This window comes from Sander lucioperca, chromosome 12 (assembly GCF_008315115.2).
Source record: "Sander lucioperca isolate FBNREF2018 chromosome 12, SLUC_FBN_1.2, whole genome shotgun sequence".
In the NCBI taxonomy this organism is placed as follows: domain Eukaryota; kingdom Metazoa; phylum Chordata; class Actinopteri; order Perciformes; family Percidae; genus Sander; species Sander lucioperca.
Genome location: NC_050184.1, coordinates 37512103 through 37534347, shown reverse-complemented (window position 1 = coordinate 37534347; position 22245 = coordinate 37512103). Strand labels below are relative to the sequence as shown.

At 42.2% G+C, this 22245-nt stretch overlaps 1 protein-coding gene across 2 annotated transcripts in view; it reads right to left on the bottom strand.

The window, feature by feature from the left end:
• lrp1ab (low density lipoprotein receptor-related protein 1Ab) overlaps positions 1-22245 on the bottom strand; it is a 94318-nt gene that overhangs the window by 1220 nt on the left and 70853 nt on the right. Inside the window, exons 42-89 of one of the 2 annotated variants that reach the window (XM_036008230.1) lie at positions 21738-21927; positions 21349-21553; positions 21077-21269; positions 20347-20472; positions 20125-20253; positions 19597-19716; positions 19298-19411; positions 18997-19146; positions 18787-18909; positions 18502-18618; positions 18249-18377; positions 18009-18134; positions 17046-17186; positions 16713-16900; positions 15578-15761; positions 15395-15480; positions 15174-15293; positions 14855-15042; positions 14534-14739; positions 12335-12523; positions 11698-11846; positions 11373-11466; positions 11056-11172; positions 10780-10899; positions 10472-10594; positions 10254-10379; positions 9637-9753; positions 8644-8750; positions 8380-8512; positions 8130-8252; positions 7914-8036; positions 7678-7815; positions 7405-7542; positions 7154-7273; positions 6757-7016; positions 4934-5112; positions 4710-4816; positions 4409-4528; positions 4120-4296; positions 3809-3949; positions 3453-3626; positions 2583-2744; positions 2208-2379; positions 1848-1949; positions 1233-1306; positions 1053-1146; positions 912-950; positions 123-267 (exon numbers count right to left, since the gene is read on the bottom strand). In XM_036008230.1, the coding sequence (XP_035864123.1) occupies positions 123-267; positions 912-950; positions 1053-1146; positions 1233-1306; positions 1848-1949; positions 2208-2379; positions 2583-2744; positions 3453-3626; positions 3809-3949; positions 4120-4296; positions 4409-4528; positions 4710-4816; positions 4934-5112; positions 6757-7016; positions 7154-7273; positions 7405-7542; positions 7678-7815; positions 7914-8036; positions 8130-8252; positions 8380-8512; positions 8644-8750; positions 9637-9753; positions 10254-10379; positions 10472-10594; positions 10780-10899; positions 11056-11172; positions 11373-11466; positions 11698-11846; positions 12335-12523; positions 14534-14739; positions 14855-15042; positions 15174-15293; positions 15395-15480; positions 15578-15761; positions 16713-16900; positions 17046-17186; positions 18009-18134; positions 18249-18377; positions 18502-18618; positions 18787-18909; positions 18997-19146; positions 19298-19411; positions 19597-19716; positions 20125-20253; positions 20347-20472; positions 21077-21269; positions 21349-21553; positions 21738-21927 (6698 nt within the window). The remainder of the gene's footprint in view (positions 1-122; positions 268-911; positions 951-1052; positions 1147-1232; positions 1307-1847; positions 1950-2207; positions 2380-2582; positions 2745-3452; positions 3627-3808; positions 3950-4119; positions 4297-4408; positions 4529-4709; positions 4817-4933; positions 5113-6756; positions 7017-7153; positions 7274-7404; positions 7543-7677; positions 7816-7913; positions 8037-8129; positions 8253-8379; positions 8513-8643; positions 8751-9636; positions 9754-10253; positions 10380-10471; positions 10595-10779; positions 10900-11055; positions 11173-11372; positions 11467-11697; positions 11847-12334; positions 12524-14533; positions 14740-14854; positions 15043-15173; positions 15294-15394; positions 15481-15577; positions 15762-16712; positions 16901-17045; positions 17187-18008; positions 18135-18248; positions 18378-18501; positions 18619-18786; positions 18910-18996; positions 19147-19297; positions 19412-19596; positions 19717-20124; positions 20254-20346; positions 20473-21076; positions 21270-21348; positions 21554-21737; positions 21928-22245) is intronic. The other variant, XM_031283342.2, reaches the window with a different exon arrangement.

The following is a 22245-nucleotide window of genomic DNA, read 5'->3' as shown; positions in this document are numbered from 1 at the left end:
TCTAATTTAGTAACATAATACTCAAACTATCTGCATGGCTATTTACCACTAGGAGTAAGAAGTGAGAAGATATGTTTTCTGTGAACAGACCATTTATATAAGAGTGCTTTTAGCCGTGTTACCTTGTCTGGGTCCAAAGCAAAGTCTGAATCCAGGAGCTCCCCAGCGTCATCATCAGGATCTCCTTCATAGATCTTATAAGCAGGGTTCCCGATCTCAACATTCATGGCTCCATTTGTCATTCGGTGGTGCTGGAAGCCCTTTGCACTGCAGAGAGACAAAGGTAAACAAACTGATTAACTTCTAAGAAATTAAAAATAACTATTTTTTGGGATAAACCTTAAATTAAACAGTCACATTCGCTTGAAAAGTATCAAACCAGGTACTGACTCAGCAACAGCAACATACCATTCACAAAATCACAACAACATTTATTAAAGGTTGTCAAATGAGCTTTTGACAAAAGGTCATTTGATCAAACCCAGAGAATATACTGCAGCATGTGAATGCTGGAATTTCACATTGCAAATATTCGGCTGTTTGCAAGCACATAAACATTTTTCATAGATGCACAGTTGTATATTTTACTATGCAAGCACATATTGTAAGCCTAACATTTACACATGTAAACAAGGGATGGTATGGATACGGAAGAAGTACAAAACAGTTCAATTGCTTGTACATCACCAGCAAAGCTACTTCAGATAAGAGTCAATACACCACAGTGTTGCTGGGTGGGAAACCCAGTGGGTGGCAAACAGGAGATGGCAGGCAGGGACAAGATTTCTACAATGAACAACAAAGTGGACAAATGGCTTGACAAACAGCATGGCTAATCTGACTGGATACTAGGGAAGGGAGGGGACAGGATCTGTGGGTCAACAGGTGAATTATGTAACCCTATAAGTTACCGCGAGCACTGAGAACGAGATTTGCCTGGCCATAGAGACCTGGGAGACAGGAAATAGATGGTTATCAAAAGGTAAGATAGTGTGTGAGGAACAAATGAAAAATGGGAGCTTGAATCTAAAGTCTCTGAAACGAGGACTCACCCGCGCATTCTCCGCTTGTACCACAAGATGGCACCAACCACCAGCAGTGCCAGTAACAGCAGCAGAAGTACTGGGATGACAACGGAGGCAGTACCTGCGAGTGAGCAAATAATGTGAGCAAACAGGACCAAAGTACATGTAGTACTAACAAGACTCTCTGACTGATGTCAAGTGACTTACTTCCACTGGAAGCAGAAGAATCCATAGAAGCCGCTGTAATTTCACATCTGTATCCCCTCCATTCTACAGGACACCTGGACACACAATAAGACAGAGTTACAGAGAGTGTGTGTGTGTGTGTGTGTGTGTGTGTGTGTGTGTGTGTGTGTGTGTGTGTGTGTGAGACCTGGAAATTGTTATTTCTGCTTTTAATCTGTATCACAGATAACATTATAGTCAGGGTAAAGAGGAGAGTCTGATGACGTTTTAGCAATCAACACATCTATTAATCCATTCAGTCACAGGATATCTTCCACTTCCCCTAAAACATTTATACAAACTAATAAATAATAATAAATAATTTCTGCAAATTATAAGCTGGAATATTAAAATAATTCATTTACAATTGATTTACAAACAGAATATCAGAAAATGCATATGCAAATAATTAATAATTGCTCTTAAAAAACTCATTGAGTGTCTGAGCAGTGTAGTCCATTTACACACTGTGGACTGATCTGTACGCAGTATATGGGAATTAAAGAGAATTGGCATGAAACCTGTGTAGGCGAGTTGAAAGCCAGAAAAAGACAGAGACAGTGTGGTAATGTGGGAGGATTGGGTATCATATCTTACTTGCACTGAGGCAGCAGGGTACGAGTGTCAACTGAACATTGTCCATTTGAGCAGTAGTTCAAACAGGAATAGCAGCTGGGTTGGGTCTGACCGTTGGGACAGCTACACACACACACACACACACACACACACACACACACACACACACACACACACACACACATAAATAATTAAGTTGCTCAATAAAATCCCCTCAGAGTCCTGATATAGCAGGATTAATGTCAATCAAATCAAATATGGGTGCTATAAATCAATGTAACCTGTAAGATGCATGATGTGCATAGATTATATTAATGAATATTTACAAATCTAAGTTCAATTTATTTTGTGTAGAGTCCACGTTGTCCACAGTGTACCTACCTGCAGGAAACCTCGCCTGAGGATGCAGTCAAACACTTGCCCGTTCCGCAGAATAGACATTTGTCCAGCTCACACTGGTGTCCAATGTACTGAGTGGTGCACAGACAGAGTTTGGTGCCATTGGAGGTTTGTAAGCAGGTTCCACCGTTGTGACAGAACCCTTCACAATTAGCTGAGGACAGGAAGGAAGATGTGTGAGAAGTACAAAGAACTGTCATAGGTGTAGACGTTGTTCCATAGGATTGTGGTAGTATTGGGGCTTTTTTTCTTCCCCCGTACAATTATAAATAATTTATTTAAAAGTAGATTTTTTTTACAGATGTCATTTTTTTGTCAATTAACAATGTAGCAACATCTGACAATGCTGCAACTTACTGTACTGGCACTGGTCTCCCCGGTACTCTGGCGGGCAGCTGCAGGTTGGCTGGTTGCCCATGTTGACTGAGCAGTTGCCTCCGTTCAGGCAGTAGTCCTGACAAGTGTGGCGGTTACAGTTGGGCCCTGTGAAGCCCTTTGGGCATCTGCAGGTTGGGGCACCTGGGACACAGGTCAGATATGAATTAAGAGTTCAAAAGAATTTGAGACAAATATGAATACAACTACAATTGCTTTCACAAAGGCTGTAGCTAATGTATCTCAACAACTGACGTCCCTTACAGAATTTAGAATTTTATCATTTCGCCCAATTTTACTTTACTGTTAACTAGAAATGTACACTGATTTTACATATTATAAAATAAATGCAGAACTAGCATAGAATGAAAGTTGGTGATTTTTGAAAATCACCTGCTTATGTCCTCTCTGCTGCAGCATTTAGGCATGGGATTACTGCTACTAATAAATACTCCAGAGAGCTTTCACAGACATGGAAAGGATGGGTGAAAATTGAACTAACGATTTTCAGGAAAACATAAAACATGTTTGCTCAGCTGCCATCAGTGGCATAAATTACTTGCTAGAAAATAATTATCATTTCACATCAAATTTGCCATAACATGTTTATTTCACTTAATAATTTGCTAGTTAGAGACATTTTCCCACAAGGAAAAGTGCCTATTTATTAACCTCCCAACAGATTATGGTATTCCCACTCACGGTGTAACAAAATCAGTACAAAGAAATATACACAACTGAGACATAGTAATACATACAGTATGTTCTTGTGAAAAGGAAAGAAACTTAAGTAAATTACTTCTTGCTTAACTGCTAAATGAGGAAAAGACATCATGCGTGCCATGCTCTTACCTGTATGAGAAGCACTGCATTTGCCTCCATTCTTGCAGTAGTCCCTACACTGGTTGATCTCACATCTCTCTCCGGTGTAGCTGGGCTGGCAGCGACACTTGGCCACTTGGCGGGCGTTGAGGAAGCAGCTGCCACCGTTCTGACACAGAATATCGCAGGGCCCTGAGGGGGGAGCTGTGAAGGAGTTGGGGGGTGGATGGGGGCATGCAATTCCATCATGAACCAACATTTTGTATGCAGCATCTTAATGTAAAGCCTCCCAGATGAAAACCACCCAGGAGTTTGAAAGTAAGGCTGTTGCTCTACTGCTGACATATCTGTAAGTGTACATTGGTGTGCTGTATCTGCAGACTTACAGAATGGTGCCTGGGTGGGGCTCTGTCTCTCCACGCATGTGCCATTGTCAGCCACATAGTTGTTGGGGCAGGTACACACAGGTCCACTGGGGCTGAGCAGACACAGCCACTCGCACTTCTTCCTGTCGCATGGGTTAGTCACTGATGCAGAGAGACACAAGACATCCAATAAGAAAAACGGCATGAAATATATAAACCCAGTTGTATTCATTTATACAATTTCAAACTATATGCATCTTATGATTTTCAGGATGTAGATAACAGTATACTGTATGTGTAGAACAGCAAGACACAGCATGTTTGACACTCACTCTCTGGCTGCTTGTAACGGTGGTAGAGGACAATGTCAGTAGCATGGTTGATGCCTGTGGTGAGATTTTCCATGGGGCCTTTGCCAAACTTGTTGACCCGGAAGACAATGTTATTGATATAGGTGACCCCATATATGTAGTCCTCAAAGATATCTATGCTGAATGGATGGAGCAGGTCTGGGAAACAAAGAGAAATGGGTTAAAAAGAGAAACGTCCGCAGGGAACATTTTATTGTCAGATTTCTTTCATGTATCCCAGTTTTGTTTTTGAGTGTAGAAACATCTCAACTGTTTTTGATGCCAGAGACAGAAATGACAGGATCAGAGCCATCCAGACGAACACTGCCAACCACTGAGAGTTTAGCATCTGCCCAGTAAAGACGCTCGTTGAAGTAGTCCACAGCCAGACCTGTAGAGACAGAATGGAAGAGCCTTGATGAAAAAGACATGACAACCTATATAGAATCATTCTGCTTGACAGCTCCCAAGAATAAAAGCCGTCTAACTTTGAATGTGGAGCAGGAAGTTGCTAAGAAAGAATATGCATGTCAGGGTTAAGATAAACCATACAATGCTAATGTAATACTGACCGGTGGGCCACTGAATGTTCTCATGAACTAGAGTTTGTCTCAGAGTGCCGTCCATGGCAGCTGTCTCAATTTTAGGATGGTTCCCCCAGTCTGCCCAATACATGGTACTGAAGGGAAACACAGAGTTGGAACACGCAATTGCAAAACATATGACGAAAGAAATCATATATTGTATAGGATTGTCGCCCTAAAGCAAACATCAGAAACTCAACACTCTCTCTTACCCTCTCTGTGGATCCACTACAATGGCGTAAGGCTCGTCTATCATGCCAGAGACGAGGGTCTTGCAATGCTGGCCTGACATCTGAGCCACTTCGATTACATCTCGACCAGAGTCGGTCCAGTATAGATTACCAGCAACCCAGTCCACTGCTATCCCACGAGGCATCTTCAGCTCTTTGATCTGGATACGAGCAGAGAGGTGGTCATAGCATGTGTTTGTAAAAGTATGATTAAAGAGGTGATTGAATGCAAAACCGATTTTACCTTGTCATAGTTGAATAATGACAGTTTAGTGGGTAACTAGGACATACATAGAACCTGAAAATCCCATTGACACCTCTTTCCTCTGCAAATCTCACAATTTGAAACTGCCTCTGAAAACGGGCAAATCTCAACGAGCCGCCTAGTTGACGTCAACTCGGCGGCTCCTCCTCATTTGGCTCTAGTCTCTATCTTTGTCACGCCCAAACATTTACATAGGCTACATCACTGATCTGAGGTCAGCTTAGTCTTCTGAATAGGTTGCGTAGATCTCAGAAATTGTATACATTGTTCATCTGCTATTTTATCACTAAATTCACTTCTGAGACTTTTTTATGCGAGAAATCAACTATGTAGAGGTCAAATATGGGCCGTTTTACGAAAATGTATGCAAATTTTGTCCGACTGTGTGTCGCAGTTCAGCAGGAGCTCAGCAGGCTACGTGACAGCGGCCAGTGCTGCCTCACTGCCCAGCGTGTCCTACTTCATAGACTCCGGCTCGCTGTGAGCTAGCTGGATCTCCGTCACGAAGGGAAGCCTGCGGCGCTCCATACCTGCGCAAAGTCACCGTTTCTGGGTTACTGGACTACAAAATGCCGAGGCCCTCATGGAGCTCCAGGGCCTGCAGCTAGCCGCTATCTTTACCCAATGGATTGAAGGGACAGTAGCAGCTAACAAAATCCCTAATGTTCACAAAAATGCATTAAATTGAAATCGGACACCATTGTTAGCTTTATAAGACCTTGGGGTAGATGTTATATAAGTGGCGTGACGAAATTCAAACTGTAAATATACTCTAATTATGCCGAAAGTGAAGCTAACTAGCCACGATCTGTACACATAGGATTGAAGGAACAGTAGCAGCTAACGAAATCCCTAGCTAATGTTCACAAAAATGCATTAAATTGAAATCGGACACCATTGTTAGCTTTATAAGACCTTGGGGTATATGTTATATAAGTGGCGTGATGAAATTCAAACTGTAAATATACTCTAGTTATGCCGGCAGCTGGCAGCCAGCCAGCTCCGGAGCTCCGCGGAGCCCCGAGCCCCGGTAGTCCAGTAACCGAGAAACGGTGACTTTCACTGGGTATGGAGGTTGCCGCTTTCACGTCAGACTGTGTGGAGCTCAGGAGTCTTACCAAATTTGCAATTAGCCATCAATTTTCGTAAAACAGCCCATATTTCTTGCTTAAAAAAGTCTCAGAAGTGAATTTAACAACGAAATAGCCTGACAAACAATGTATAACTTTGCAGTGTCTGAAATATGAGACCTGCTGTCTCGTCTCCACTGTGTTTCTATGGGGTTCGCTCAAACCAATCAGCGCAGCTCATCTAAATATTCATGAGCATACCATATTTGGAAGAAAAGCTCTTGTTCCAAATAGAGCCATATTCACAGGGTAGTTAAGGGCCTAATAAAATAGCATTCCGGCAATTTTCAGCCCAACCAATGTTACATACCCTATTAGGAGACCTTAAGGAACAGTGTAAAATACGCTATATAATCACTTAATCACCCCTTTAAGAGTTTGTGTGTCTGCACACATTTAACCAGCATTACCTGCAGGTTTGTGATCCTGCCCTCATTCGAGGAGGATGATGATGTGGATGGTCCTGGAAGTTCATAGGAGGAGATGCGGCCCGTGTGCCAGTTGGTCCAGAAGATGCGGTTGGTCTTGACGTGCAGGTCCATAGCATCAATACGCACACTGGCATCGCCCTGGAAGGTCTGCTCATAGCGCCAGTTGGGCATGCCGGGGTCCAGGCTGCGGATTTCATTGTCGTCGGCTATGTAGAGAATCTGTCGACTGCTGTTCATGCCTGGAAGGAGTAGAGAAAAATTCACAAGGATGGCCTTTGAACTAAAATGAACTATTTTTAGGAAATGGTATGATGGTTTTAAAAAGTAGCCTAAAAGGATAAGCAGCATATAAAACAGATGCAGTTCTGGTCCTCACTGTCAGCCTTGCAGGTGTCATTGATCCTGGTGAAGTACTTGTGGCAGCTGCATTTGTAGGAGCCTTTAGTGTTGTTGCAGATGTGCGAACACACTCCGAACTGCAGACACTCATTCTTATCTGAAAAAAACAGAGAGCCAGAGGAAAATATTAAACAGAAAAATATCACAGCCCAGCTGATCGCCTCCAAAGTGTTTAAATATTTGAAGCAAGTTATCATTTGTCAGGTGCAGTGTTTTGTGCATGTGTACCTCCACAGGTGTGGTGTCCCGTCTTCTGGAAGCCTGGTTTGCAGGAGCAGAAGGAGTCTGTTCTGTTGGTGACACAGTGGGCCTCGTCTCCATCACCACACTGAGTTCTGTTACTCCTGCAGTCATTTAGTTTGGTGTCTAAACACAAACATAAGCCATAAACATGAGTGGATTCTAAAATCTAAGTGATTCTGCTTCTGATTAATGCTAAACATTTGAAACATCAGATTTGTGTTAAGCTATAATATAGAAATCAGTTTTGACATGAGCCACCTGTCTTGCAGTTGATCTCATCAGAGCCATAGTCCTCACAGTCGTTAAAGAAGTTACAGCGCAAAGTGGAGCTGATGCATCTTCCATTGGCACACATGAACTCGTCCTTCTCACATGTGGGAACAGCTGGAGGGACCTCTGTAGACACATAACACCACACACACACAGGTCAGCAATCTCCTCAAAGTTGAGGAAGGAGGGGATTTCACAGCAATTTGAATGACTCCACAACTTACGGCAGTTCAGTTCATCTGCGTTGTCGCTGCAGTGATTGACACCATCACACCTCTTTGACACTTGCAGACATACACGGTCGTTTTGGCAGCGGAACGCTCTGGTGGGAGGACACTGGAACTTCCCTAAAAGCCGAACAGAGAAAGAGGACAGGTCAGGACAAAAGATGAAGACTGACAGACATTCAACACGTGTGTGATTTACAAGCCTGCACTCACGGCACTCTTCGGGTGTCTCGTCAGAGTTGTCCCCACAGTCGTCCTCCCCATCACACTTCCAGGCGAGGGGTTTACACAAAGTGTTGTTACACTGGAACTCATCCAGAGGGCAGTGACGTCCAGCTGAGAAAAACAGAAAGAAATGATTACTACAAGGCAGAGAAAACACAAACAAGCACTTGTAATAGTAGTACAAATTAATAGGTAATACAATTCAAAACAGCTTTTACAAACTCAAACATACACTTACCAGCGCCCCCACAATTCTCCTCATCGCTGCCGTCCATACAGTCAGGGTCGGCGTCACACCGCCAGCGGATGGGAATACAGTGTCCGTTTTTACACTGGAACTGGTCGTTGTCACACTTCAGATCACAGCCATTCTGAAGAAACATCACAGCCAGCAGGATCAGCTTTTATACTTACAATAATACTGAACCCATACAATTCAACTATCTTTCCAGATAAATACAAGATATTATTTAAAGGAAACCCAAATATAAGGTTTCTGCACCTCATCAGATCCATCAGCACAGTCATGGTCTCCATCGCACTTCCACCTCCCGGCAATACAGCGGCCGTTCGTGCAGGCAAACTCACTTTCTGAACATTGTCGAGGCACTACAGAAGAAGAAAGACAAGGTCAGTGACATAACGCAAGGCTATACAAGGTTGCTATCTTAGCCCTCAGCACAAAACACAGGATAAGGGTTGAAACAACCACAGAAGAAGACTGTAGATGCTGCGGGAGGTGATGTTAGAGAATGAAAGGAGCTCAATAAGTCTCAATGTTAAAGTTTTTTTTTGCCGTTTTAGGCCTTTATTTGATATGACAACTTAGACATGATAGGAGAGAGAGAGGGGGAATGACATGCAGCAAAGGGCCGCAGGTCGGAATTAAACCTGCAGCTGCTGCGGCGCGGACTAGGCCGCAGTACATGGGGTGTACGCTCTACCAGGTGAGTTACCAAGGCGCGCCACTGTTATGTTCATTTTAATGTATTTTCAATATACCTGATGTAATTTGAGTTATATATTTGTTTCCATATGTTATATTTGTGGTACTAATCAAAGATAGCATTAAAGACTAAATTAAAGTCTTAAGCAGTGCCATCTCATTACAAAGGGGAAAAAGAACAGCAATGTTACAAAATTAATCTATTTAGAGCTCAGCTTGCATACTCTCACAGGTGGGTGGGGATCACATGGACAGGAGCATGAGAGTGGAGATACAGCAGAGAGGTGACATATGAAGGTGGACTCACTTACCTCTGGCTCATGCCAACAGGTCAGTGTGAAATGAAACAAATAACAGATGAAGTGAGATGCATCAGAAATGACAGAGAATGAATGTTAGTGCCGAACAAGTGACTTAGTATACACAGGTTAAAGATGCAAAGTGAGTATTCTACCAGTGGACAAGGCATGAGTGTAAGTGACACTGGACCAGGTGAGATAATGCTGACAGTATGCAGGCGTTGTCTCCAAGCTAAAAAGTGACACCTACTGCACTTGTCTTCATCTGAGTTGTCCCCACAGTCGTTGTCGTAGTCACACTGCCAGCGGCCCGGTACACAGCGGTTGTTCTTACATCTGAACTGGTACGGCTCACATGTCCTCTCAGCTGTACAAATCATTGAAAATGTTACAGTCAATAACATAAAAAGAGAAATAATTAAGTGCAATTTGGAAACATCAGTGAAACAAATGCCTCTTCAGTGGCATCTGTCTAATTTTAAAGTCTATATCGACAACTATTCATTCCTGGGATTGTTCAGATGCTGCGGGATATTCCGGCAGATGTCCCTCATTTCAGCCTATGACGACTATGGTTAACTGCTCCTCAGATCTCTGCAGAGTAAATTGAGACAGCTAGCTAGACTATCTGTCCAATCTGAGTTTTCTGTTGGACGGCTAAAACAACCTTTGAACGTACACGTTCCACCAAAACAAGTTCCTTCCCGAGGCTATTTTGCAGAGGCACTGTTGCTCCGTCCGGCGCCTAGCACTGCCCAAGACGATTGTAATTGGTTTAAAGAAATGCCAATAAACCATAGCATGTTTTTCTCCCATCCCGGAATGCTGTGTGGACTCGCCAGACCTTCCTATATCCAATATTCTTACCACACTCCTCTTTTGGTTCATCTGACGCATCGCCACAGTCGTCCTCGCCATCACACTTCCAGCGAGCAGGGATGCAGCGTCCGGAGTCTTTGCATCGGAACTCGTCCACACCACACGTCATCTGGGCTGGAGAGGGAAACATTTGGGGGCGGTTAAATTTGAGAGCTGATTATGATGACTCTAAATAAACAAAATGCTAAATAAAATGGGAGTCTTACTGCAGTTGGCGGGCTCATCAGATCCATCCACACAGTCATTATCGCGGTCGCACACCCAGACACGAGGTATGCAGCGTTTAGTGATGGCACACTGGAACTGGGTGGGTGCACACGTGACCTCGGCTGTTGGGAGGGAATAAGATTTATAGTTACTGTGTGAAATTAAGCACCAAAGTGAAAGAATAGCATATCAGGACTGGCACTGTATATTATATTATATTATATTATATATATATATATATATATATATATATATATCATCATATATATATATGATGCAACTGAAAAAGAAAAAAACTTCTACTCACGACAGTCCTTCTCATCCTCTCCTTCTCCGCAGTTGTCCTGGCCGTTACAGCGGAAGATGCCTGGGATGCAGCGGCTCGGGTGGGAACATTTGAACTGGCTGGGCAGGCAAACGTGAATATCTGTGGTGCAGTTACACAGGCAGGCAAACAGAAAAACAAGCAACAGATATGAGCAACTAAGTGGTGATGGCAGACAAGGTAGGATACAGGAAATTAAATGTGTAAGATAATTATTTGAGGATGAAATTAATAATTGTATACAAAAAAGAGACATACCGCAGTTTGCCTCGTCTGAGTTGTCCTGGCAGTCGTTGTCTCCATCACAGATGTAGGCAGGGTTGGTGCAGATGCCAGTGCCACACTGAAACTGCCCCGGTCTGCATTTGAAATCAGCTGTCATGAAAAAAAAAAGAGTTACAGTTTCTCAGCATCACACTAAAAAGTTACACCACAATACTGTTTAACACTTCAGCTCCTCCCTGCAGGATTGTCCCTTTTATGCTCATGAGTTCAGATCAAAACGAATCACACACACACACGTTACAGGAAGGTGACACACTATCGTCTCCTAATTATCGTTCTCAAACACTTACGGCAGTCTCCTGGCTCATCCGATTTGTCACCGCAATCGTCCTCTGTGTCACATTTCCACCAGAAAGGAATGCACTTGTCGTTCTTGCACACAAACTACAGCAGGAAGAGGGAAATTACAGGTGATGATAGGGCATAACACCAGAGCTTCTCAGCTAGCTACTGTAGCATTGGGCAGCCAGCCAGCTGTCAATAGACAATCACCAGGCATAAGGAGTTCATCAAACGAGACACAGCGAGACATTGAGATACGAAAATCCACTTATCAACTGTAGTCATTCAGCGATATTCGCATTGATGATGATGTTGTTTACACAGCCTCCTTACCTGGCTGGCTGTACAGTTGGACATGCAAGTGCGCTGATCATTGGCCAGGTAGAAGTTGGTGGGACAGGCACACTTGTAGCCTCCTCCAGGAGAGAGGAGGCAGAGGTTACTGCAGCCACCGTTGTTTGTCTGGCACGGGTGGTTGAGCACTGGGAGGATGGAAAGAGGGGAAATGTTTTAACCTCTGATTGCACCGATATGTTTTTCAGTACAAGACTGAGGTTATATGATATCTGGATTAAAGTAGGGAAAATTATAATTATGTGTTTAGAGAATGTGCCTTTCTTTGCATCTTTATATTTATCAATACATACAATGAATCCCTATACCATAACACTGTTTAATGCTTTTTCAAATGTATTTCTTGGAGTAGATGTTCAGTTACATTATACTGCAACAAAGGCAGGTAAGATCTGTTTGAAATTTAATTTTGGAATTGGAATAAATATAATAAAAAAACAGTTCATGTATATTTATTCCAATGGGATATCATATGTATGACAATTATACATAGCAGGTGCACAGTAACATGTAATCATGTGTACAAGGTGAGATGTAGTGCATGCTATTTTCTGTCAAATTCCCAAACCTTTACACATCCATTTCTACATGCTTCCTACCACAATGTGTCTCTTACCCTCGGGCTGGCGGTAGGGATGGTAAATGTGGATGTCCATGGGCCGATGCAGGGTGCTGATCAGGGTGGTCTTGTTGGTACCCAGAGACTTATGAGCTCTGTTGATGGACTTTGTCTCCCAGTCGGTCCAGTAGATGTGCTCCTCAAACAGAGTCATGGCAAAGATGTGGGGGATGTCTTGGCTGAGAACTGAACAAACAGACAAACATTCAATCACATTGTTCATTAGTTGTTAGGTACAGTAAATCTGTCATATTGTTTCCAACTGTTGTCCTAAGTAATGCCTTTCTATAACTAATCAGTGAAGTTCTGTGACCAAAAACCAATAGTTTCCTGATTTGTAAATATTTTTTAGCTTAAAACTGCTCTTCAATAGTAAACATTATGCCTTCCCAAACAGATGAACTTGAGGTGTGCATGAAAAGTGGAGAAGTGTGCATACAACGACATTAAAACTACTGTCTAATCAAATTAATATGAGAAACAAACAATACCTGACTTTTCCCATTCATAATGCAAGTCTCAATTTTCCATGATATTCTAGAAATTCAATATTCTTGTTGCTGTATCCCTAAAAGACAAACTGTTGGGACAATCTTGACCTGTTAATGTAAAACAGAGGCAGGGTGGGGTGCACAGCTACAGCGACTCCACTCTGTGTGTTATGTAATGGTTTCTACGCCTCATTAGGCTTTACACTCTATTTGCACCTTTTCTGCTCCCACTTTCTTGTCATTTTATCTGTTTGTTCTCAGTATTTGAGGCTGGTGCGTTATGGAAACACACCATTAGTTTCTGTTGTAAAACACAGCAATCCCAGTACATCACAAACGCATGAATCGGCACATGCAACAAGACACACATGGCACAAGTTCAAATCATTGTCATTAGATGACTATACTGATACTATAGTATTACTGACTCAGTATTGATTATAACAAGTAAGATGCTTTAAACAACTAAAATGATGATATCATATCATGTGATGGGAGAAGTTTTACAACATCAAGTTGAACTGTGATATTAGTCGGATTAGCTTGAAGCTCCCTTTGGTCAATCTTTATCTGAATTCAAACAAGCAAAGTCTTGTTCTGCAAACACACACAAGGCCATACTGGTGTGTGTGTGTGTGTGTGTGTGTGTGTGTGTGTGTGTGTGTTAACAAGTTAATAGACGGATATCTTTTATGAATTGTAATTTTGTATAAATAGTAGTTTTCCCTCAAACAAGCTTCCAACAGCGCAGTTTAGCTGTTGGAACATTGTGTTGGATGAAACACTCAGCATGCTCAAAACTTGTAGGGCACTCACAGTACAACGCCAAGGGATGATGGAATGCTATAACCATCTATATGTGTTGAGCAGAGCTTAGAGAATGAAATAATACAGACACTTGGCTGCGCTCCACAATTCTTCTGGACGCCTGGTTGGCTGACAATATCAACTATTGTAGTGAGTGTACTAAACAACTGAGTGCTATTCAGACGTCATACATGCAAGAGGCCTCACTGGTAAGAACAAAAAGGACTTCTGTCCCCTGGGCCTGTGCTGTAGGACTCCAGACCAGAGGGCAACCATCTGACCTGCCTGCTTATGCTTGGTGGCTCCCAAACTATTTGACAAGAGGAAACTCATTCAGACAGCTGACCAGCCCATTAGCACAGGACAACACAGGAATTTACCCAGTGTGGGATTAATAAAGTCTATCTTATCTTATCTTATCTTAGCCTGTCACCCAACAAAATATAGCCACAGCAAAACCTAATCGGCTGAATATTCACTTTCTGCACTTCCTTGTTTCACTACCAGTGTGGTTGCATAAATCCTCCTATTCCTGTCAAGTGGACAAGATAAAAAAACACTTAAAGCAGTTCCTCACCAGCTTTATTTAAAAGATCAATAAATGCATTGAAAAATTGTGCCTTGGGTGTATTTTCTGTCTGTTTTAATTTGAAGATGCAACAATGTGGCACTCAACAGCTTCTTGCCTACATAACTTCTCATTTAAATGTTATTTCTACTTACTAAAAACACTTAATCACACATACACATTTTATATTTCTACAGACCAATATTTAGACCAATGCATGCAACTGGAGTCCCACACAGTCGAAAATCAGTTGGGAAAGTGTGACCCAGTCAAGTTGGTCTAAGCAGTAAGAAAAAGATATCTATGTCAGAGTGTGAACTGGTCTGTTACCTGTGTGTCTGTTGGTGCCATCCAGGCTGGCAAACTCAATGTAGTCCTCTCTGGCATCGGCCCAGTATATACGGTCATTGATGAAGTCCAGGGTTAGTCCATTGGGCCACGTGATCTTATCCTCCACAATGACACTTCTGTTGGTGCCATCCATCCCAATTCTCCCAATGTGAGGGTTGTCACCCCAGTCAGACCAATACAGGTACCTAACCAGCAGGTGATAAAGATAGTTACAGTATAGTTAGTCTAAATTAAATTTCCCATAACCAGATAAGAGTGTTTAGACAGCCTGTGAAACCTAATACAAGCTGTGCTTCTCACCCATAACGAACATCCACAGCCACAGCGCGAGGTTCCCTCAGGCCATTGTTGACCAACACAGTCCGGTAGGCCCCATTGAGTTTTGACACCTCGATGGTGTCCCGGCCTTTGTCACACCAGTACAAGTTCCCGCCAACCCAATCCACTGCCAAGCCATCTGGGTTACTCAAGGAGGTCCGGTGCAAAATCTGCCATGTCAGTCAGTCACACGGTTAGACAATGATAAAGTTTCCTGTCAGAGACTTCCATAAAAAGGAGGAAATACTATGCTTAATGTGTTGGCTGGCTAAAAGGACGTTTTTTTTTTTTTTTTACTGACCTCTATGTTGCTGCCGTTCATATGCATGCGGCGGATCATGCTTCCCTGAGTGGTCACATCTGTCCAGTAGATCATCTGCTCTGCATAGTGAAAGTCCAGTGCCACTGCATTATTCAGACCCTAAAACAGAGGTAGAACAGTATTAACAGGTGAATAAAGCTCTAACAATAAGAACTTCACCTTGTGTTTCAGTAGGTCAAACTGAGAACTGGGGGTTTCACCTGTTTAATAAGAGTGTAGTTGGATCCATCCAGATTGAGTTTTCTCAGGTAGTACCGGTTAGCAAAGATCAAGTAGGGCTCCTCTTCTACACACAAATACCAGACAGAAAACATTTGCATCAGTATTGAATTGGCTATAAGCAACCAGCAAAATGCAAAACACACACAAGTGTGGCGCCTTACCTGATGTAGACTTGCAGATGGTGGGGTCATTGGGGCTGAGTTCAAAGCCATCCACGCAGAGACAGTGGAAGCTGCCGTGTGTGTTAATGCAGCGCTGAGAACAGGGGTAGGTGGTTGTGCACTCATCTATATCCACACATGTCTTCCCGTCCCGCTTAAGCTGGAAACCAGGATGACACCTGCACTGAAGGGGCCAAGAGCACAGTAGATATGTCAAAATCTCTCTGCCTGCAGGTTCTGGCACTTCTTACATTTAGTCTGGACCAATTACAAGGGCCTGCCACAAAACCTCTGTCAGTCAACCTGATACCTGCTTTTCCTTTCATCGAAAGCCAAATTGTTGCTCAATTCCTATGTAGAGTGTTACTAATCTCTCAACACTGTCATGAAATCCAGTTGCTGCAGTCAGATAAGCTATATAAATAGCTACAAATTTCATTCGCAAAATACTATTACAACAGAGAGCACGGGTAAAAATAAGCTGATTGTCAAATAAGTGGCATGAACATCATCTTACCACAAGGCATTGCAAAAAGCATTTATTCATTACGAGTCAAAATCAGCTTAAACTGTCACTTGCCATAAGCACATCTGTGTTTTAATAGAACTCCAACTCACACTCTCACCAAATTCTATTCCTTCGCAGGATACTAAGCCAGTATGTGCACAAAGGAAATCACACACAGGGGCAAATCCATGATAGTGAAGTTATACTGACACCCCCACCACCATAAAAGTGAAACCTTTCGGTGTACAAATCATTCCTTATCATTTTCAAATAAAGCTCTGACCACAGCCTCCACACCACAGACATGAGAGTTCGCACAGAGTTCAAGCTGTTCTAAGTCTGGCCTCTTACTTTCGACCAAAGAGAGCCAAAACATGTTTTTGTCTTACATAACCGCATGCCTGAAGTGAGTTGTTCCCAACCTTTTCACTTCTGGTCCCTAACTCACTATTAATAGCATACACTCCATTTGTCTGTGAGGTAACTGTGTACCTACAGTATAAGACACATTATTTCTTGGCCAATTAAAGTCAGTGAGTTCACAGAGTAATTTGATTTCCTTTAGTTGCTCGTGAAAAATTGGGGAGGGGGGAGAAGCATTAAAACTAAACCAATTAGAAGGCTTACCTTGAAGCCAATCTTGAGGTCATCACAGAGCTGCGAGCAGCCACTCAGCTTACTGTTGAGACACTCGTTGATGAAGCAGTTGAGTTCATCAGAGCCATCTCCGCAGTCATCATTGCGATCACACAGCAGAGTCTCATTCAAACACTTCCCGTTACGGCACATGAAGGCTGACTCATTACACGTCCTCTCTGAAATCATGGACAAATGGCATGTTACATTACGGTCACTTTGAAACAGGATGCTGCCTTTTTTTCTATATATATGATTCTTACTTCATTATGTTGGTAGAGAAATATAAGTTATTAAGAGAAGAATGGTGATTATAATCCCGACCTGAGTCAGTGCAGCGAGGGTTCTTGGGAGCTTCATCAGAAGCATCCTGACAGTCAAACTCTCCGTCACACTCCCATTTCTTCTGGTTGAGGCAGCGGCCGTTGGCACAGCGGAACTCATCTGGACCACATGTTGGGTATTCTACACCAGAACCAGAGTATGTTTATCATTAGCCTCAACCCCAGATTGTACAAACAAATAAATAAATAAATATATATATATGAATATGAATATATATTAGGGCTTATGTCAGCATTAACGCGTTAATCACGATGCGATTAAGGGCCGAGCATAATGCGTTAATTCTTTTTAATTAACCCTAATATTGAGTCTAGATTCAAATGTGTGACTAGATTAAATAAATAATAAACAATTACAAATCTTAAAATCAAGTTCATAAAGTAACTTTCTTTGCATTCATTTGATTCCCAATCAAGATACACTGGTAAGAATTGCTTTCCATTGTTAATATGTACTTAAACAGTTCTGAAATGCAAAATAATAGAATTTTAATCATGTGATAAAATATGCGACTAATCACGATTAACTATAGAAATTCAACGATTAATCGCGATTAAGAAAATGTAATCGTTTGGCAGCTCTAATATATATATATATATATATATATATATATATATATATGATATATATATGATATTGTTATCATGACGAACATTCTCTCACAATCTATTTTGTAGTGATGGTCAAATGAAGCTTCATGAACCATTTTCTTTATTTTCTGAGCTCACTAGATGGTGCTCTCTGTTCAAAGAAAAAGGTTAAAGGAATGGCAATTCAGTGTGTTTTCAACCCTTTGTTGAAGAGAGAGCCCCATCTAGTGGACTCAGAAAAAAGAGAAAATGGTTCATGAAGCTTCACTTGGCCATCACTTCTATTTTGTGGTCAGACTTTTCTAACTTTCTGCTCAGTCCTTCTGCATTTCTCTTCCAGGATCACACTCACCACATTCTGGGGATTCATCGGAGCCATCGGAGCAGTCAATGTCATGATCGCACACAAAGTGCTTGGGGATACACTGTCTGTTCTGGCACATGAACTCATTCTCATCACAAGTGTTGTTGGTGTACACTGGAAGTGGAAAAAAACACACTATGGTTAATGGACATGGAACTGTGTTGGAAGAGTTTCTGTTTGTTTGTTTTCTTCAATTCTTCCATGTTTTTTTGGAACTGTCCCACTCACTGCAGCCAGCCTTGACACTCTCATCAGCTCCATCAGGACAGTCTTTGTCTCCATCGCACTTCCAGCGTTGAGGCACACACATGTGGGAGCCGGGACACTGGAAAGCCTCGGGACTGCAGGTCTTGGATTCTGTGACGACATTATGGGAAAGTTACATGATGATAACATCAGGAAATAATATGCATACAGTCAAATCCACTGCGCGTGGGAGAAAGCATTTTTACATTGGTGAGGTAAGTAATACGTCACTTACTGCATTTTTGGTCCTCATCAGATCCATCGCCACAGTCATCAGAGCCGTCACACACCCAGTGGCTGGAAATGCAGCGGTGGTTCGCACATTCAAACTGGGAGGATGTACAAAATTTGTCTGCAAAAGAAGGGCAAAGAGAGCTCAGTATTTTAGAAAAAAATATTTCTCTTACCCTAACCGCAAGTTTTTCCATGTGCAGTGGGAAGCCTAAAGAAAAACAGTCTGGTATGATTTGTGTTTTCGGGAAAAAAATAATGGTACTCGAGGACAACTTTGTAGACTGACCACAGTGCGTCTCATCAGCTCCGTTCTCACAGTCATTCTCCTTATCACAGGTCCAGCTCATAGGAATGCAGCGACCACTGGGACAAGCAAAGAAGTTGACTGGACATTTAAGCTTCCTTTTATCTGCAAGACAACAGGAAAACATAATGTACAATCTCTGACAATTCAAGAAAAGCCAAAAGTATTTTAGAGGGGAACAAAGCACACAACCTGGGCAGTTTCTCTCATCTGAAAAGTCTCCACAGTCATTGTTGCCGTCACACACCCATGAGGACAGATAACACAGAGTAGTTTTCTCACAGCTCTGGAAGGACACTCCTTTCACTCCCAGGCGGAAGAAACGGGAGCAATCGGTGGTTTCTGAGAAAAATGGAAAAATCTTTTAAAAACCAACTTAAAAGAAATCTTAACTAATCCATTAAGTTAATTTCCCTCGTGTAATCTCATTCATGTTAAAGCTCAGCTTTCCCCTTTAACAATCTTTTTAAAATCATTATGGTAGATTACTTACGGCAGTTCATTTCATCACTAGCATCCTCACAGTTGACCACCTGGTCACAGCGACTGAAGTTGGAGATGCAACTTCCATCTTTGCACTGGTACTCTCCTACTTTGCACAGTGTCACTGCAGGATGCACACAAGTTTTTGTGTTTTGTTTTACAAATGGGGAGCAAGAGGAAAAAAGAATCAGTGTTGTGTGGGCAAAATCTGATACCAGGCCAACATGGTTTCTCTTTGTGCATCTATCAAAAGCTTAGCTAATGATTTTTCAATCAGTTGCAGCTATAAAATGGACATAAGTTGCTTACTGTTGCAGGGGAGTTCATCTGAGTGGTCACCACAGTCATCCGTGCCATCACACCAGAACTGGTGGCCGATACAGCGGCCATTCATGCAGCGCCTGTAGCCTTTCTTACAAATTCGATTGGCTGTGGAGGAACAGCAGTTGATTAGAGTTGGCTAAAGTCCAGAGTCCTTTTTTTGCACATTTAAAACACGGTTTAATCTACCAATTCACTATTTTGAAAATGAACCCGATAAGCTCTCCTACATATTGTATATCAAACATACTAAATGTACCTCCACCCCTGTGCTTAGCTCCAAATTGAAATTTATTTCCCTGGTAGTCATTTTCTCTTTGGCTATTGTATAGTCACATATTAGCACTCACTCTCATATAACCTAATGATCTAATAATATTTTATTGTATTTTTGTACCCATTCTAAATTGCTTTGAATATGACCATCAGCTAATTATCTGCAAATTATGAAATATAAATGATGACCTGTGACAGCTCATTGTTCTCTAACTAATAAAAAATATAAAAGAAAATCACCACAATAGGACTGCTTCTCATCAGACTTGTCCTTGCAGTGGGCCATGCCATCACAGGTCAGGCTGTAGTTGATACAGTCGCCGTTTCCACACTCAAAGTCATCCACACTTCCACATGACACATTCATTGCTGGTGAGGTAGAAATATTTGAATTAAGCAACATTGAACCTTTTAATCAAGAGGAAAAATTGTCTCCTAAAATGAGTGAAGACTTTCTCTTACAAGAGCAGGTGCTGTCGCCCAGGAGTTGTCTGTCTCCACGGCAACTGCAGTTGACCCGTCCATCGGATGTGGGCAGACACAGGTCTTGGCAACCTCCGTTGTTTGTTCGGCAAGGAGAAAACTCACCTGAGAAATGTACAACACAGGAGGGTCAGTTATGGCAGTAATGTTACATGTTATTTCCTTGTGGACACTTCTTTCTCTGCTTGTCAAATGATTGACCAAAAGTCCAGCATGATATAATGTATATAATGATATGCCTTTCCTATACTGGAACATTTAGCTTGGTCATATTTATAGTCTGTGGAAGTTGCCTGTATAAGATAATAAGACTCAACAACCATGCTAGTGGAACAGTGAGGCTAAATGCTAACACCAGCATGGCAACATGCTCACACTGGCAATGCTAACATGCTGCTGTATAATGTTTACCATTCTACTGTAGCTAACATTTGCCAATTAGCAATAAACAAGTACGATTGAGGCTAATAGGAACATCATTAGTTTTGCAGGTATTTGGTCATAAATCCAAGTGTAAATTTGACCTGATGATGGTGCTAGAGGAAAAGTCAGAAGTGCCACAAAACTGCCAGATTTCATGGCAATCCATTTAATACTTAGAATTTCAGTCTATAGCCACGCAGCTAGCATGGATAAAAAAAATGGAATGATGTGATCAACAAAAGCAACCTACACAAATTTCACAATGACTTTAGTGAATAATACTTACAGCTGTTGCTGTCGTTAGCCACAGCAACAATGCCCATTGGCTGCTGAGGGATGTCAGCACGCAGCACTTTCATGTCTCCTCCTGTGTATTTGTCAGCCCTGAGGACAGCCCTCCTCACCCAGTCAGTCCAGAAGATGTAGTCTCCATACACAGCCAGGCCGAAGGGATGCACAGGCTCATTCTTCAACAAGACCTAAAGCAGGAAAAAAATAGGCATCATTTCACAGAACACTGAAGTGTATGTCAAAGGAAAAATGAAATGGCTGTCTTACGTAACGGCTGCTTCCATCATATTCGCAGCGTTCAATTTTGTCCAGTGTGGCATCAGAGAAGTAGAGTTTCTCAGCACGGTGATCTATGGCCAGGCCGTTGGGAGTTTTAATGTCACTGCCGATGATCGCGAGCACATTGGCACCATTCAGAGAGGCCCTCATGATGCTTGGAGCCTGCTCATTCCAGTTGGTCCAGAACATGAGACTGTAGCGGGAGCAAACACAGGAAAAGCATAATGATGTGCACTGGGAGCTCCCAAAATGTCTAACCGGTTGACTAAACTAAAAGAAATCTACTGTTCAAAAGAAAGAAAAAAAGAAAAAAAAACAGTATTAGAACTGGGCCCTGATCCAGTGCAGAGCACCAAGTTTTGATATTAATGACTCACTCCTGACACTCGTCCAGCACAAAGGCTCTGGGGTGGTCTTCTCCAGACATAGTGACCACAGTGTTACGGTTATAGGCCACAGAGCGGCTTTGGTCCACAGTGTGGCGAGTGATGGTGGAAGTTGTGTAACTGGTCCAGTAGAGCGTATCCCAGCCTCGGTGGTATGCCAGGCCCTCAACTGACCCTACATCTGTGGAGCAGAGAAGGAAGAAGTTGGCCCTCTGCAAATATTTTTGGACCCATGACGATAGTTTTTCAGACAATAGTTCTTTTGTTTTCCTCCAGCCAAAACTGTAAGAAGCAAAACGCTTGAGAAGAACAAACTATTTTTATTTCACTATAAAAAATATCAACTATCAGGGGTGTTAGCGGGAGCTTTAATGAGGACCTTCAGTGAGAATTCAACAAATCATTAATCATTGTCATAGTTTAACAAGTTGCCCCCATGGTTAACTCTGTGAGACTTTATTAGAGAGGCAGTAGTAAATTCTTAGGTTATTCCCATCTT